This window comes from Phyllobates terribilis, unplaced genomic scaffold (genome assembly GCF_046119375.1).
Source record: "Phyllobates terribilis strain yellow unplaced genomic scaffold, ASM4611937v1 Scaffold_14__1_contigs__length_39327217, whole genome shotgun sequence".
Lineage (NCBI taxonomy): Eukaryota > Metazoa > Chordata > Amphibia > Anura > Dendrobatidae > Phyllobates > Phyllobates terribilis.
In genome coordinates this window covers 28217253-28232855 of record NW_027362774.1, presented here as the reverse complement: position 1 = coordinate 28232855, position 15603 = coordinate 28217253, and the positions used below count along the sequence as shown (strand labels likewise).

Here is a 15603-nt window from a genome sequence, read left to right as displayed (position 1 = left end):
TTGAAATGTCAAATATATGATCTGTCCTCGAAATTATCTGCTGTTAATTCTATTCTAAAAAAAAAAAAATTTGCACCATTTTGCTGCAGAATGAGTTAATTGAGAATCCCTCATGTGCCTTTTTTTCTAACTCTGCTTTCATATGATCATAAATCAGCAAAGAAACAAACAAAAAAAGACATAAGTACAAACTCCCCATCAGAATGAGCTCGCTGACAGATTCTTAGTTAACTCATTCTACAGCCAGCGATCGACTGTGCTGCACGGAGGATACAGAAGGCAAAGGGTGCAAAATTTTAATGAAACCCGATTGCAATAATGATTTTTAGCCCAGAAGCTGTGCTTATTTATGTTTTTTCCTGCACAGCGCATTTCCTGCCCCACCTTCTTTACAGTGAATGGCATGCAGCACTAATTCAGGGTATTTAAGTATTACCGTATTTTTCGGACTATAAGACGTACTTTTTTCCTCCAAAATTTTGGAGGAAAGTGGGGGATGCGTCTTATAGTTAGAGCATATGTTTGACTGTGGGTGGTGGGGGGTGAGTGGGGTAAAGGAGGTAGCAGCCCACACTGTGCCCGCTGCTAAAGAAAATGAGCGTGGGGAGCAGTGAATATTCATTTTCCTTAATAGCCGGCACATTGTGCCTGCAGCGCGGCTCCTGGTAAGTATGGTACCCTTCATCCCTGTATGTATGGCCCCCCTCATCCCTCTTCCTGGTATGTATGCCCCTCTCATCCTGGTATGCTTGGCACCCCCTGATCCCCGTCGCGCTGCACAGAAAAAAAAACAATTATACTCACCTCCTCTCTCCTCCATTGCTGTGTCTCGCTCTGTGCCGGAATAGTCCCTGCTCCCCACGCCGGGACTGCGTGCGTGGGGAGCAGTGACCATTCTCCCCAATAGCGCCCACACTGTACCCGCTGTGTGGCTCCTGCTGCGGTCGGCTGTCAGTGTGCCCGCTATTAAAGCCCATGAATCTTTACGACTCCCATGGGCTTAGTGAATATTCATGGACTTCAATAGTGGGAACGTTGACCGCCGAACGCAGCAGGAACGGCGCTGCGAGTACAGTGTGCGCGCTATTAGGGAGAATGAATGGTCACTGCTCCCCACACACGCAGTCCCTGCGTGGGAGCAGTGACTATTCCGGCACAGCATCTCTCTGTGTGAGGGCGCATGACAGTTATGCCATGCATGGCTCACACAGTGAGAACCCTGAGGAGGTAGAGCAGGACACACTGATGGTGGGGAGGAGGTGAGTATATTTTTTTCTTTTCTGTGCAGCGTGACGGGGAACAGGGGGTGCCAAGCATCCCAGGAGGAGGGGAGCCATACATACCAGCAAGAGGAATGAGAGGGGCCATACATACCAGGAATAGGGATGTGGGGGGCCATACATACCAGCAAGAGGGATGAGGAGGGGGGAGCATACATACAAGAATGAGGGGGGGGCCATACATACCAGGATGAGGAATGAAGGTGCCATACAGACCAGGATGGGTGTGAGGGGGTGCCATACAGACCAGGAAGATGGGTGAGGGGTGCCATGCATACCAGGATGGGGGATTGGGGTGCCATGCATATCAGGATGGGGATGAGAGCCACGTATAACAGGAAGGAGGTGCCATATATACCAGGATGGGGGATTTTAACAAAATTGGGCGACATTCCCCCTATAACAGTGTCAGCAGCAGACCCCCTCCCCCTTAACAAGGCATCATGACTACATTTTTTGCTTAATTTTTTTTCTACTTTCCTCCTCTAAAACCTAAGTGTGTCTTATAGTCCGAAAAATATGGTATATTTAAAAGTGAACCTGTCATTCGGTTCATGCAGCCGAACCCCATCTTAGTCTGCGTTAATGCAGACATGCAAGTTTTACTATCAAGCGCTTTCAGCAAAAACACACTTTGAAAAGTCAACCAGTGACTACGTGTCTCGGATGACTAGTTCTGTGCAATAATCATCACTATGATTGATAGACCCCTCTTATCTCCTCCTCCTCCCACAATCGCATACAAGATTTCTCCCGAGCTTCCCCCCTACTCTGGAACACTCTACCTGAACACATCAGACTCTCATCTACCGTGGAAACCTTCAAAAGGAGCCTGAAGACCCACCTCTTCCGACAAGCCTACAACCTGCAGTAACCACCTCTGCACGACCAGCTCTCCCCTCACCTACTGTATCCTCACCCATCCCTTGTAGACTGTGAGCCCTCGCGGGCAGGGTCCTCGCTCCTCCTGTACCAGCCGCTGTCACATTGTGTTCAAGATTACTGTAATTGTTTTTGCTATGTATACCCCTTTTTCACATGTAAAGCGCCATGGAATAAATGGCGCTATAATGATAAATAATAATAGACAACTATATAGTTCTGTGCAATAATCATCATCATGATTGATAGACAACAGTATGGTTCTGTGCAATAATCATCACTATCATTGATAGACGTCAGTACGGTTCCACCCCGCTCCCCTAGACATCTCATTTGAGAGACCTGTCAATGAGAAGCCGCCAGGGTCAGCCTCCGTCTAAGCAACCAAGAAACGCAGCTACAGAGTAAAACATGCAATATCGCAGCCAGTGTCTGGTTGTCAGCAGCATGAATCGGATGACAGGTTCCCTTTAAGCGCCGGTTTAGTAAAAAGATACTCAACTTGTCTAAAAAAAAAAAAAAAAAAAGACAAATGTACATGGAGCGTCACTTTCCTGACTCATCTAAAGTGCATTATTCAGCAGGGGGCGACTATGAGCACAAGAGAAAACTCCTCCCTGTGGAAGATTTAGAAATGTGCTCTCCGTCCCGTGAAATGATGGGAGTGATATTCAGGATCCGAACATTTTTAATAAGTCTTCACCCTTAAAGGGAATCTGTCAGCAGGATTTCACCCCCCCCCCCCCAAAACTATTTATATGCACGTGTGGCTCTTTCAATGACGAGTCCAGCAATACCTTTACATGAAATCTGCGTTTGAGTGGATATGCAAATGAGGCTAAAGAGCTATGGTAGATCTGAAGCCTCTGTCACTCCAGCTCAGAACTGCCTTTTCCAGCCTGAATGACGGCTCCTCTGCCCGAAGTCACACACCATAGAGGCTGTCAGTCAAGCAGGAGGAGGCGGCGCAGAGCCGCAGTGACAGAGGCTTCAGATCTACCATAGCTCTTCAAACTCATTTGCATATCAATTCAAACCCTGATTTCTGGGGAACGGACTGACCATGTAAAGGTATTTCTGGACTCATCTTTGAAAGAGCTACAAGCGGATATAAATAGTGTGGGGGCTAAAATCCTGCTGACAGATTCCCTTTAAATTACTAGAATTGCCCTTGAAGCAGCAGATAAGACATTGCATATACTTTGTATACTAGGAATGTACAATTCAGCTACATCTGGTGATATGAAGGTTGTGGCCTTCTCAGGGATCACTGCTGCAGAGCCTTCTTCTCCTTGTATGCCCGGGCAGCGAGCACAACGCTGGCGGCGTATAATAGAAGCAATATGATGGCAAAGGTTGCGGCTCCCCCGTCGGTCCCGGCCAGATTACAGTTCATCCACGTGAGTCCGTTTCTGGCGTACAACCTCTCTCTCTTCTTGCACACGTCGGTGGAATTTATTTGGAGAGCAAAATGAAGGAAGACCCCAACTGCAGCTCCGTAACCCAGCGACGCCACCGTACTGAAAACGGCCTCAATCAGGAGCCATTTCTGAGATAGATCCAGAAGATGCCTGGATCCATGAGCCAAGATGGCAAGTGTCAAGGTCCCCGTTAACAAACATACTGTCAGGCCTCCGTATATCAAAGGGGCCCGCAGTAGCGTGAATTCCTGGTCCAACTGACGCACCTCCTGCAGCTCCTGACCCTCGAAGGGGTAATAACCACCTCCGAAGCCGCCACTTGCCATGCCAGCACTGAACCCAGAGAGGGAGAAATGGGAGGCGACTATACAAATCAGAACCAGAACGTTGAGGATCACCTCCAACATCTGCAGAACACCTAGGTAAGAAAGAGAAGAGGCTGAGAACCCGCTTTCCACATCTTACACCAAGAAACACCATGATCAGTGAAAAGGCCAAGAGCTTGGAAGGTGAACGATTGTGATTGATAGACGTCAGTACGATTCTGTGCAATAATCATCACTATGATTGGTAGACGTTAGTACAGTTATGTGCAGTAATCAGCTCTATGATTGGGAGACACGAGTACGGTTCTGTGAATATCATCACTATAGTTCTGTGCAATAATCACTTTGATTGATAGATGTCAGTATGGATCTGTACAATAATGATCACTATGATTGATAGACGTCAATACGGTTCTGTGAAATAATCACTATGATTGATAGATGTCAGTATGGATCTGTACAATAATCATCACTATGATTGATAGACGTCAATACGGTTCTGTGCAATAATCACTATGACTGATAAATGTCAGTATGGATCTGTACAATAATCATCACTATGATTGATAGACGTCAATACGGTTCTGTGCAATAATCACTATGATTGATAGATGTCAGTATGGATCTGTACAATAATGATCACTATGATTGATAGACGTCAATACGGTTCTGTGAAATAATCACTATGATTGATAGATGTCAGTATGGATCTGTACAATAATGATCACTATGATTGATAGACGTCAATACGGTTCTGTGAAATAATCACTATGATTGATAGATGTCAGTATGGATCTGTACAATAATGATCACTATGATTGATAGACGTCAATACGGTTCTGTGAAATAATCACTATGATTGATAGATGTCAGTATGGATCTGTACAATAATCATCACTAGGATTGATAGACGTCAATACGGTTCTGTGCAATAATCACTATGACTGATAAATGTCAGTATGGATCTGTACAATAATCATCACTATGATTGATAGACGTCAATACGGTTCTGTGCAATAATCACTATGATTGATAGATGTCAGTATGGATCTGTACAATAATCATCACTATGACTGATAGACGTCAATACGGTTCTGTGAAATAATCACTATGATTGATAGATGTCAGTATGGATCTGTACAATAATCATCACTATGATTGATAGACGTCAATACGGTTCTGTGAAATAATCACTATGATTGATAGATGTCAGTATGGATCTGTACAATAATGATCACTATGATTGATAGACGTCAATACGGTTCTGTGAAATAATCACTATGATTGATAGATGTCAGTATGGATCTGTACAATAATGATCACTATGATTGATAGACGTCAATACGGTTCTGTGCAATAATCATCACTATGATTGACAGACGTCACTATGGATCTATGCAATAATCATCACTATGATTGATAGATGTCAGAATGGTTCTTTGCAATAATCATCACTATGATTGATAGATGTCAGTACAGTTCTGTGCAATAATCATGACTTAATACACCTTAACCAATCTCTGTAACCCCTGAGGTTCCTTCCAAGACTGCAATTTAGTAATACAAATCCTCATTGATAAGACTCATCTTTGCAGACTTTTTTTTTTTTTTATTGTTATTTATTTATGCCTTCAATGCATCCAAAGTAAAATAAAAAATAATATTTTGTGGCTACAGCTCCTATGCAGACCAGTGTGACCAAAGTCCACTACTTTTTAAGAATGTACATTTGGTAGGTTATCAAGCAGAGGTGGCTCAGACTCTATAGGGTGTGAGTGTAGTCTGCTACCACAGAGACACATACGTCAGCACAGGAGCTGCGGTCACAACTTGGAAGATTTTTAACAAATACTATGAGCAAAGTTGCTTCATTTTTTAACTTTAGATGCACTTAAAAAAATAAAATTAAGATGAACATTTTCTAGTAAACAAAAAAAAAAGTAAGTAAAACCTGTAGTAAATGTTAAAATCCTACAGTCGTAAGATCAGACAAAATAATATGGGGGCAATTACAGTTTCCACATGGGTGGCCACTCAGATTTCCAATTAATGAAATCAACAAACTTTCTGCTGTTTGCAATTAACCAATAAAACAAGAAAAATGTAGAAAAAAAACTCAATACAACGAACAGAACGAGAAGTTTCTCCAAATTCTGCAGTCTCAGAAATACACAACCCCTTGTAGCGAGCCCCTCATAAGATCAGACATATGCAAATCAGGTGTTGTCAAAAACACAAGAAAAGTCACCTTCAATACACTGAAAACAATATAAATAAACCAGAGCTGTTTGGGGATCCTGTTTGCTTTACATTTGCAGCAGGTCATAACAGCCAGAGGGGCGGCAGGTCATAACAGCCAGAGGGGCGGCAAGTCATAACAGCCAGAGGGGCGGCAAGTCATAACAGCCAGAGGGGCGGCAAGTCATAACAGCCAGAGGGGCGGCAAGTCATAACAGCCAGAGGGGCGGCAAGTCATAACAGCCAGAGGGGCGGCAAGTCATAACAGCCAGAAGGGCGGCCGGTCATAACAGCCAGAAGGGCGGCCGGTCATAACAGCCAGAAGGGCGGCCGGTCATAACAGCCAGAGTGGCTTACTAAGTACTAGAACTTTGTCATGAAGGTGTGAATAATCCTGGGACTGCAGTAGTCAGCAAATATTGCATTTTTGTCTGAATTTGGAGAAACCACTTGTTCATATTAGTTGTGTTGAGATATTTACATTGTTCTTGTTTGATTGGTTTATTGCAAAAAGGCGTAAAGTTTACAAATTTTGCTAATAAACCAAATTTGCAATGGGGGAAAGTGGGTGGAATTATAATTAATGGAAACCCTACAATCGTTGTGAAGGACCCGATGACAACTCCTTTAAATCGTCATTTTTCGCACTTTTGATTAATAATCATTTTAATGTTTTGATAAAGCTTTTTATTTTATACAAATTCTTAAAAAACAACAACAAAGCTCTACAATACAGTATAAACCATGTTACATGTATGTACAAGACGGGTGGGGAGGGGTAAGAGGGACACGGACTAGAATTCACTGGTGTTAACCGGCTTCTTTTTCTGTAGGCGAACGGTTCGGAAACCCTTAACGGCGAGAACGGCGCTCATGAAGAAGGCAATGATGGCCATGCAAGCAAAGAGGGCGGCGGCGATGTCAGCCCCATGTAAGGCGCAGGTGAAGCCTTGGTAGCCTTTGCTGCTGTACAGCGCCTCTCGGTCCTTGCACACCTGAGTATTGTAAGCGTCCTGCAGGCGCTTGAAATAGAAATAAAGAGCGGGCATGTAGCCCACCGCAATGGCGACATCTAGCACGCACTCCATCAACAGGCACACAGGCCAGCGCCACGGAACCCGGAGCACACCAAGAAGGACCATAAGGCAACTGAAAGTCATGAGGGCGCCCCCGAAGGCCATGGAAGCGGTGACAGTGGGAAGCTTCAGATTGTAAAACTGGACGTCTAGCTCCTGAGCCCTCTGTCCATCTGCACCGCTAAAACCGCTGTAAGCCCCCCCAAACTGGTAATAATAAATTCCTCCCATGTTAGTGATGCCAGTGAAGCCCCCTGTGGAGTTGTAGGACACGGAGCAGCAGATCAGGATCAGCATGTTCAGCAGAACTTCCACAAGCTGACAGCAAGCTGAAAAGATGGAGACGTTAGAGCGTTAACACGGATCAGAAGACAACAGGTGACCGAGCTTCTCCACCAGGACGGGGCTGCACAAAAATCTGATTAATACTGCAGACCGAGTCAAGGTGGTCAGGGAACGTCCCTACAAACCAGTCTGATTACTCAGGTCCTAAGCGTCCAAAAAAAACGGAGACTTAGCGGGACGTAAACCATCGCCGCCGCCATCTTTTTCTGCAACATTTGCCAGATTTTTTTTTGTAGATTGTGGAGAATCTCTTTAAATGGCTTCCACCACCATTAGACAACTTTATAAAACATCCAGAGCTGACGTCGACAGCGCTGCAGCCAATCTGTGAGCCAAGACGCTCATGCTAACTTGGGCAGATCAGCTGAGCTTAGTGATTGGCTGCAGAGATCTTGGCGCTGCAGACAATATCAGACACTGAGAGCGGCAGCACAAACTCAGGGAGGGAGATTAAAGAACAGTTTGTAATTGAAAAAAAAAAATTGCAGCCAGGGAAGAGGGGTTTTATGGGGGATCCCCTTTAGATTATCAGCTGGTGGACGTGCCATTTGTCACCTACAGACTAGGGCAACATTCATTTTACTGGATACCAGCGACATTAATTAATAAGGATCTACAATGACCAGTTGTTGCTCTTATTTTATTCCCGCTGTTCCCCTGAATATTACACTTTTCGTTACTTTTAAATCCACCATACGGTTCCAGAGATATGGGTCTTTTTATTCAGTGCTAATTTTTAGGTTCTTTACCAAGGGGGCGGTGCTGACTGGGTAATTATGCAAAACAGCCTAAAGACACGCCCCTGAGGATCCTGTGAGCCACACATTGAATAAAAAGTGCCCGTATCTCTGGATCCGTATGGCGGATTTTTTTAAAAACTGAAATGGATTACTCAGGAGAGAAGCAGGAATAAAAGAAGAGAAAAAAACTGAACACTTTTGACCTGGTCATAGGTCATTGTTAAGGGTTGTTCCAGGAATTACAACTTATCACCTACCTAGAAGACAGGAAATAAGTGTCTGATTGCCGACGACCCCACAGCTGGGGCGATCTTCTTCAGTTTCGCTGCACATGCGCAACCACCGATTCAAACCAAGCTGGACCCCCGTTCTCCTAATTGTGATGGAAGCCCCCTGTGATCGGACACTTGTCACATGGATAGGCGATAGTTTGACATTTTGGGAACACTCCTTTAAGTAAACTCTTATATGGTCTATGTGCGCATGTGGCGGGTTCACTTTCAAGGGTATTTACTCTCATTTGATTCGTAAGTTGCCTCCTTCATCCTCGAGGTGCTTTATTATGCAGTTTATTTACATGGATAGATGTGGGATGCTTTCACTTATCGGAGTTCCTCTTAAAAATAAAAGGTGGCATCTGATTGGTTAATATAGATAGCAACTTCACTTTTTTTTGCACTAGTTTTAATACCTCTCCCCAATGTTGCTGGTGCTGCAGCTTGTACAATTGGTCTGAGAGTTATCCATGAGAATAGGAGGCAGGAAGAAACTTGATAGGAGAAAAATGACTTGTACAACTGAAAAAAAATGAACATTCCCTTTAAAGGGATCCTGTCACTTGCTCAAAAAATTTAGTTTAATACTTTGTAAAAAAAAAAAATCCCTGAGCTCCCCTGATTCTGACGCTCTTTTTCCTTTTCTGCTGTGTCACTCCGTTGCAGAGATATTCACATTTGTGTCTTCTGGAGCGCAGTATGTGAAATCTCTGCTTGGGCTTTTCTTTAGAGTCTTCTCTGTGGGCGTGTGCTATCACTCCTCCCTTCTAGACGCTGCCAATCACAGCTCAGCAGCAGTCTGATATGCTGAGCTGTGACTGGCAGCCTCTGGGAAGAAGGGGTAAAAGCACACGCCCCAGAGAAGACTGAAGAAACGTCCAGTTGGACTGCAAGCAGAAATTTACAATCCCGCACTCCAAAAGCAATAAATGTCAATATCTCTGCAATGGAGCGATGCAGCGGAAAAAGGAAAACAGCGACAAAATCAGAGGAGCTCAGGGATTTTTACAAGGCATTTAACTCAATTTCTTTTCAGCAAGTGACAGGTTCCCTTTAAGTCATATTTCATGTCCAGATTTGTACTTTGCCACCATAGGAAAGCAGGGTGACAACCATTGTGGAAGCTGTGATTGCTGCCAAATTATTGGCAATCTTTACCCAGAAGAAGACTTATTTTTTATTGTTGAATTTCTGATTGTGGGGGAAGGACAACAAAACTAGAGAACATGAATGATTAAAGAGGTTATCCATGATAGTTGTTAAGTAGTAAATTGCTGGGGGGGGGGGTCCCCAAGCACTGACGATCACAAGAACAAGGGGGCAGCCCTGTCTACAGGACTTCTGAAGGTAGACACAAACCCATGTAGAATAAATGGAGCAAATGGACCCCGGTTTTTGTGAATGGTGGGGGTCCCAGAGTTCAGATCCCCTGCAATGAGAAACTGACCACCATGTGGCTCTCCACCTGTTGCAAACTTACACTTCCCACCATACCCGGCCATGTAGTTTTGCACCTGCAGGTAAATCAGAGGTTGGAAATCACCGATAGAAATGCAGAAGATCCCGTCTTATCTTGGCTTGGGGTGATATTTGCCTCCCATTTCACAATTTACAAGACTCAATTATGAGCGTTAACGTGCAAATAAAAATACCAGAGGAAACGCAATAATCCGGGAGCGACTCAGGGTGCAAAGTCCTGGAAATAGCAACAATCAATGAATTATAAAAAAAAAAAAAAAGAAGTCTGCGGACTCTGATCACAGCGAGAAAGGAGAGGACAGAAACAGGTTGACTCCAGCAGACATCTGCATGCTGGGAGTAGTAGTTACATATATGGGGCCTCGTTTATCACAGTCGTCATAGATTATAATTCTCAAGAATGGCTTCATCAGCAAACCTATTGGTGTAAGGCGCGAATCGGCGAATACACGGGGAAATGTCCCATGTATGCCCCAAACGTGAAGTGCCCCACCGTGGCAAAAAAAAACTACCATATATTATGGGGCTGATTTGTCAGTGTGCGCCAGAAATCTGGAGCAAAGATGATTGACATGTGTAAAGTTTTTATAACGCCAGCTGTGTCTTTTTTTTTGGGGGGGAGTTGAGCTTTGCAGAGGGATGCCTGACAAATTTATTCTAATTTATGCAACAAAAATGGCGCAAATTAAGACAGAAATGGAATCCAGTCCATGACTAAACTACACTTCTGCCTTGTGGAAAGAAGCGCCAAATTAATTCAGTGGCTCCCGCCTCCTAAGGATTTTGGTGCGTCCTGAATCAAGACTGGAAGGAAATGCCGATGTTAAGGAATTCCTCCCTAATGCAGACAGCGGTGTTTTCCCTGAAGCATCTTCTTTAGCATCTCTTTGCCGCTAGAGTATTTTTTTTTTTTGCACCATATACAGTGGGGAAAATAAGTATTTGATACACTGCTGATTTTGGAAGTTTTCCCACCTACAAAGAATGGAGAGATCTGTAATTTTTATCGTAGGTCACTTCACCTGTGAGAGACAGAATCTAAAAATAAAAACCAGAAAATCACATTGTATGATTTTTAAATAATTAAATTGCATGAAATAAGTATTTGATCACCGACCAACCAGCAAGAATTCTGGCTCTCACAGACCTGTTAGTTTTTCTTTAAGAAGCCCTCCTACTCTGCACTCATTACCTGTATTAATTGCACCTGTTTAAACTCGATACCTGTATAAAAGACACATGTCCACACAATCAATCACACTCCAACCTCTCCACCATGGCCAAGACCAAAGAGCTGTCTAAGGACACCAGGGACAAAATTGTAGACCTGCACAAGGCTGAGATGGGCTACAGGACAATAGGCAACAAGAAGGCGACAACTCTTGGCACAATTATTAGAAAATGGAAGAAACAAAATATGACTGTCAATCTTCCTTGGTCTGGGGGTTCATGCAAGATCTCGCCTTGTGGGTTAAGGATAATTCTGAGAAAGGTCAGGAATCAGTCCAGAACTACATGGAAGGACATGGTCAATGACCTGAAGAGAGCTGGGATCACAGTCTCGTACATTACCATTAGCAACACAGTATGCCGTCATAGATTGAAATCCTGCAGGGCACGCAAGGTCCCCCTGCTCATGCCAGCACATGTTCAGGCCCATTTGAAGTTCCTCAATGACCATCTGGATGATCCAGAGGAGGCATGGGAGAAGGTCATGTGGTCAGATGAGACCAAAAGAGAAATTTTTGGTATCAGCTCCACTCGCCGTGTTTGGAAGAAGAAGGATGAGTACAACGTCAAGAACACCGTCCCAACCGTGAAGCATGGTGGGGAAAACATCATACTTTGGGGTGCTTTTCTGCAAATAAGACATGATGACTGCACCATATTGAAGGGAGGATGGATGGGGTCATATAGCGAGATTTTCGCCAACAACCTCCTTCCCTCAGTAAGAGCATTGAAGATGGGTCATGGCTGGGTCTTCCAGCATGACAATGACCAGAAACACACAGCCAGGGCAACTAAGGAGTGGCTTCGTAAGAAGTATTTCAAGGTCCTGGAGTGGCCTAGCCAGCCTCCAGACCTGAACCCAATAGAAAATCTTTGGAGGGAGCTGAAACTCAATATTGCCCAGTGACAGCCCCGAACCCTGAAAGATCTGGAGAAGATCTGTATGGAGGAGGGGGCCAAAATCCCTGCTGTAGTGTGTGCATACCTGGTCAAGAACTACAGGAAATGTCTGACCTCTAATTGCAAAAAAAAAGGTTTCTGTGCCAAATATTAAGTTCTGTTTTTCTATTGTATCAAATACTTATTTCATGTAATAAAATGCAAATTAATTACCATATATACTCAAGTATAAGCCGAGTTTTTCAGCACATTTTTTGTGCAGAAAAAGCCCCCCTCAGCTTATACTCAGGTATATACTCGAGTATATAGAAATTCCAGTGGTGGATAGTGGTGGGGGAGGTTGGGGCGGAGGAGCGGGGCACACGTAGTAGCCGGCTGCTGCAGCTACCACATGTGCCCGCTTCTAAAGAGAAATGAATATTCACTCTTCTCCATTCCCATGGGCGTGGAGAAGAATAGTCATTCTCTTTAGTTACGGGGAAAGAGGAGCACTGAGCCACAGCTCCTGCTGACAGTGCCCGCTACTAAAGAGAATGCATATTCACTCTTCTCCACGCCCATAGTCCCGGCATGGAGAGGAGTGAATATGCAGGCAGCTCACATCAGCGTCTGAGAGCGCATGGCTGTGACGCCATGCACTGCTCAGATGCCGACATGAGCTGCCTGACAGACAGGACACAGCAGCGCTGGAGCAGAGGTGAGGAAGGAAGGTAAGTATAAGTGTTTATTTTTTTTTATGTTCGCAGTGATGGGGCCATACATACCAGGATTGGGCATGAGGAGGCCACACATACCAGGACTGGGGGATGAGGAGGCCACACATACCAGGATTGGGGGATGAGGGGGGGCCACACATACCAGGATTGGGGGATGAGGGGGGGCCACACATACCAGGATTGGGGGATGAGGGGGGCCACACATACCAGGATTGGGGGATGAGGGGGGGCCACACATACCAGGATTCGGGGATGAGGGGGGCCACACATACCAGGATTGGGGGATGAGGGGGGCCACACATACCAGGATTGGGGGATGAGGGGGGGCCACACATACCAGGATTGGGGGATGAGGGGGGGCCACACATACCAGGATTGGGGGATGAGGGGGGGGCCACACATACCAGGATTGGGGGATGAGGGGGGCCACACATACCAGGATTGGGGGATGAGGGGGGCCATAAATACCAGGCTTGGGGATGAGGGAGAAATGAGTACCACGATGGATAATTTTACCAGGAGCTGCTGCATTTCGCACCCTAGGCTTATACTCAAGTCAATAATTTTTCCATTTTTTTATGGTAAAATTAGGTGCCTCGGCTTATACTGGAGTATGTATGGTATGTAAAAATCATACAATGTGATTTTCTGGATTTATTTTTAGATTCTGTCTCTCACAGGTGAAGTGACCTACGATAAAAAATTACAGACCTCTCCATTCTTTGTAGGTGGGAAAACTTGCAATATTGGCAGTGTATCAAATACTTATTTTCCCCACTGTATATATAAATTACTGAGCGGCTTGCAATAGAAGAACGATAGGGACGCTTCTTTTAGCCACTTTACAGCTTTTGGAACAATTAAAAGAAGCAAAAAAAAAACGGACATGCGAACAGCGAGTCGTTCACTCTTTTTAGAATTTTTTTTTGTGCTTTTCTTCCGCAGATTTGGCAGATATTAAATGCACGTTTTAATCTAGAGATGCGACAGCTATTGCTCTTATTTTTTAATGTCACTTTGTCATATAAGTGCACAGAACAGACAAGGGGCGTAAACGTTAGGGGGTGACGGACGTCAGTGTGTAATCATACATCATTAGATGGAGGAATCCGTGCATTGCAGTATTTGAGATCAGGACGCTCAGTTCTGCACAAATAAGAATGGACTTGGGTCGTCTCTGCTGGAAATTTCCTCTGATTTCATTAGAAGAACAATGGAGAAGAAAGAGAGCGGTGAGCCGCGGGGCGGACGCCCCTGATGACCCTTTTCTTACTCTGCCCTGCCCTTTTTTCTACAGACTCTTATTGCAAAAAAACATTCATCTCAGCGTGAAGAACAGGATAAGCCGTGAAGAACAGGATAAGCCGCTTTAGGAGGACAGAGTTCGCTCCTGTTTTGGTTTCCGGGATGGTATATACCAGATTCTGTGTATGGAGGGACATGATTTCTGCAGAGAGCAGCAGCTTTGGATGTGACCAGAGTATGAGATATAATACAAGATGACTATCAGACCTGCTGGGCAATAGTATAAGTACAGTAACTACTCAGCCATTTATTACTATTTAATATTATAAAAATATAATTCAAGGAAGAAAAGGGTTAAATTCATTGTATAGACTGCTGCCGGTGGTGTGTGATGTGACCCTACAGGTAACTCACCTCGTCCGGTGCACAGGTACCTGCACTTATGACAATCCAAGATGCCTCCTTCTCTTTCAGCTTCGTAATATTCCAGGTCGTGCCGCTCGGCACTATGCGGAGAAAAAGACCTAGGGGGCAAAATGTACTAAGGGTCAGCTTTACTGATACGCAAGAAGGACGAGAGAAGAAATCGTAAAGATGGACGAATGAATAAATGTGAGGCACATATAATACAAAAGCCACAGGAAAAATAATACACATAGGGAAGTGCAATAGTAGTTATTATACTGCCCCCCTATGTACAGAAATAAAAAATATACAATACTGCCCCCTATGTACAAGAATATAACTACTATAATACTGCCCCTATGTACAAGAATATAACTACTATAATACTGCCCCTATGTACAAGAATATAACTACTATAATACTGCTCCTATGTACAAGCATATAACTACTATAATACTGCTCCTATGTACAAGAATATAACTACTATATTCTTGTACACAGGAGCAGTGTTATAGTAGTTATATTCTTGTACATAGGAGCAGTATTATAGTAGTTATATGCTTGTACATAGGAGCAGTATTATAGTAGTTATATTCTTGTACATAAGAGGAAGTATTATAGTAGTTATATTCTTGTACATAGGGGGCAGTATTATAGTAGTTATATTCTTGTACATAGGGGGCAGTATTATAGTAGTTATATTCTTGTACATAGGGGGCAGTATTATAGTAGTTATATTCTTGTACATAGGAGCAGTATTATAGTAGTTATATTCTTGTACATAAGGGGCAGTATTATAGTAGTTATATTCTTGTACATAGGGGGCAGTATTATAGTAGTTATATTCTTGTAAATAGGGGGTAGTATTATAGTAGTTATATTCTTGTACATAGGGGGCAGTATTATAGTAGTTATATTCTTGTACATAGGGGGCAGTATTATAGTAGTTATATTCTTGTACATAGGGACAGTATTATAGTAGTTATATTCTTGTAAATAGGGGCAGTATTATAGTAGTTATATTCTTGTAAATAGGGGGGAATAT

General features: G+C 43.8%; 1 protein-coding gene across 3 annotated transcripts in view; it reads right to left on the bottom strand.

Annotated features, from left to right (window-relative positions):
- Positions 1-3191: 3191 nt before the first annotated feature.
- MARVELD3 (MARVEL domain containing 3) overlaps positions 3192-15603 on the bottom strand; it is a 39827-nt gene continuing 27415 nt past the window's right edge. For 2 of the 3 annotated variants that reach the window (XM_073659803.1, XM_073659802.1), the window contains exons 3-4: positions 14568-14677; positions 6927-7552 (exon numbers count right to left, since the gene is read on the bottom strand). In XM_073659803.1, the coding sequence (XP_073515904.1) occupies positions 6942-7552; positions 14568-14677 (721 nt within the window). In that variant the 3' untranslated portion in view covers positions 6927-6941. Of the gene's footprint in view, positions 4002-6926; positions 7553-14567; positions 14678-15603 lie in introns of those variants that run through there. The other variant, XM_073659804.1, reaches the window with a different exon arrangement.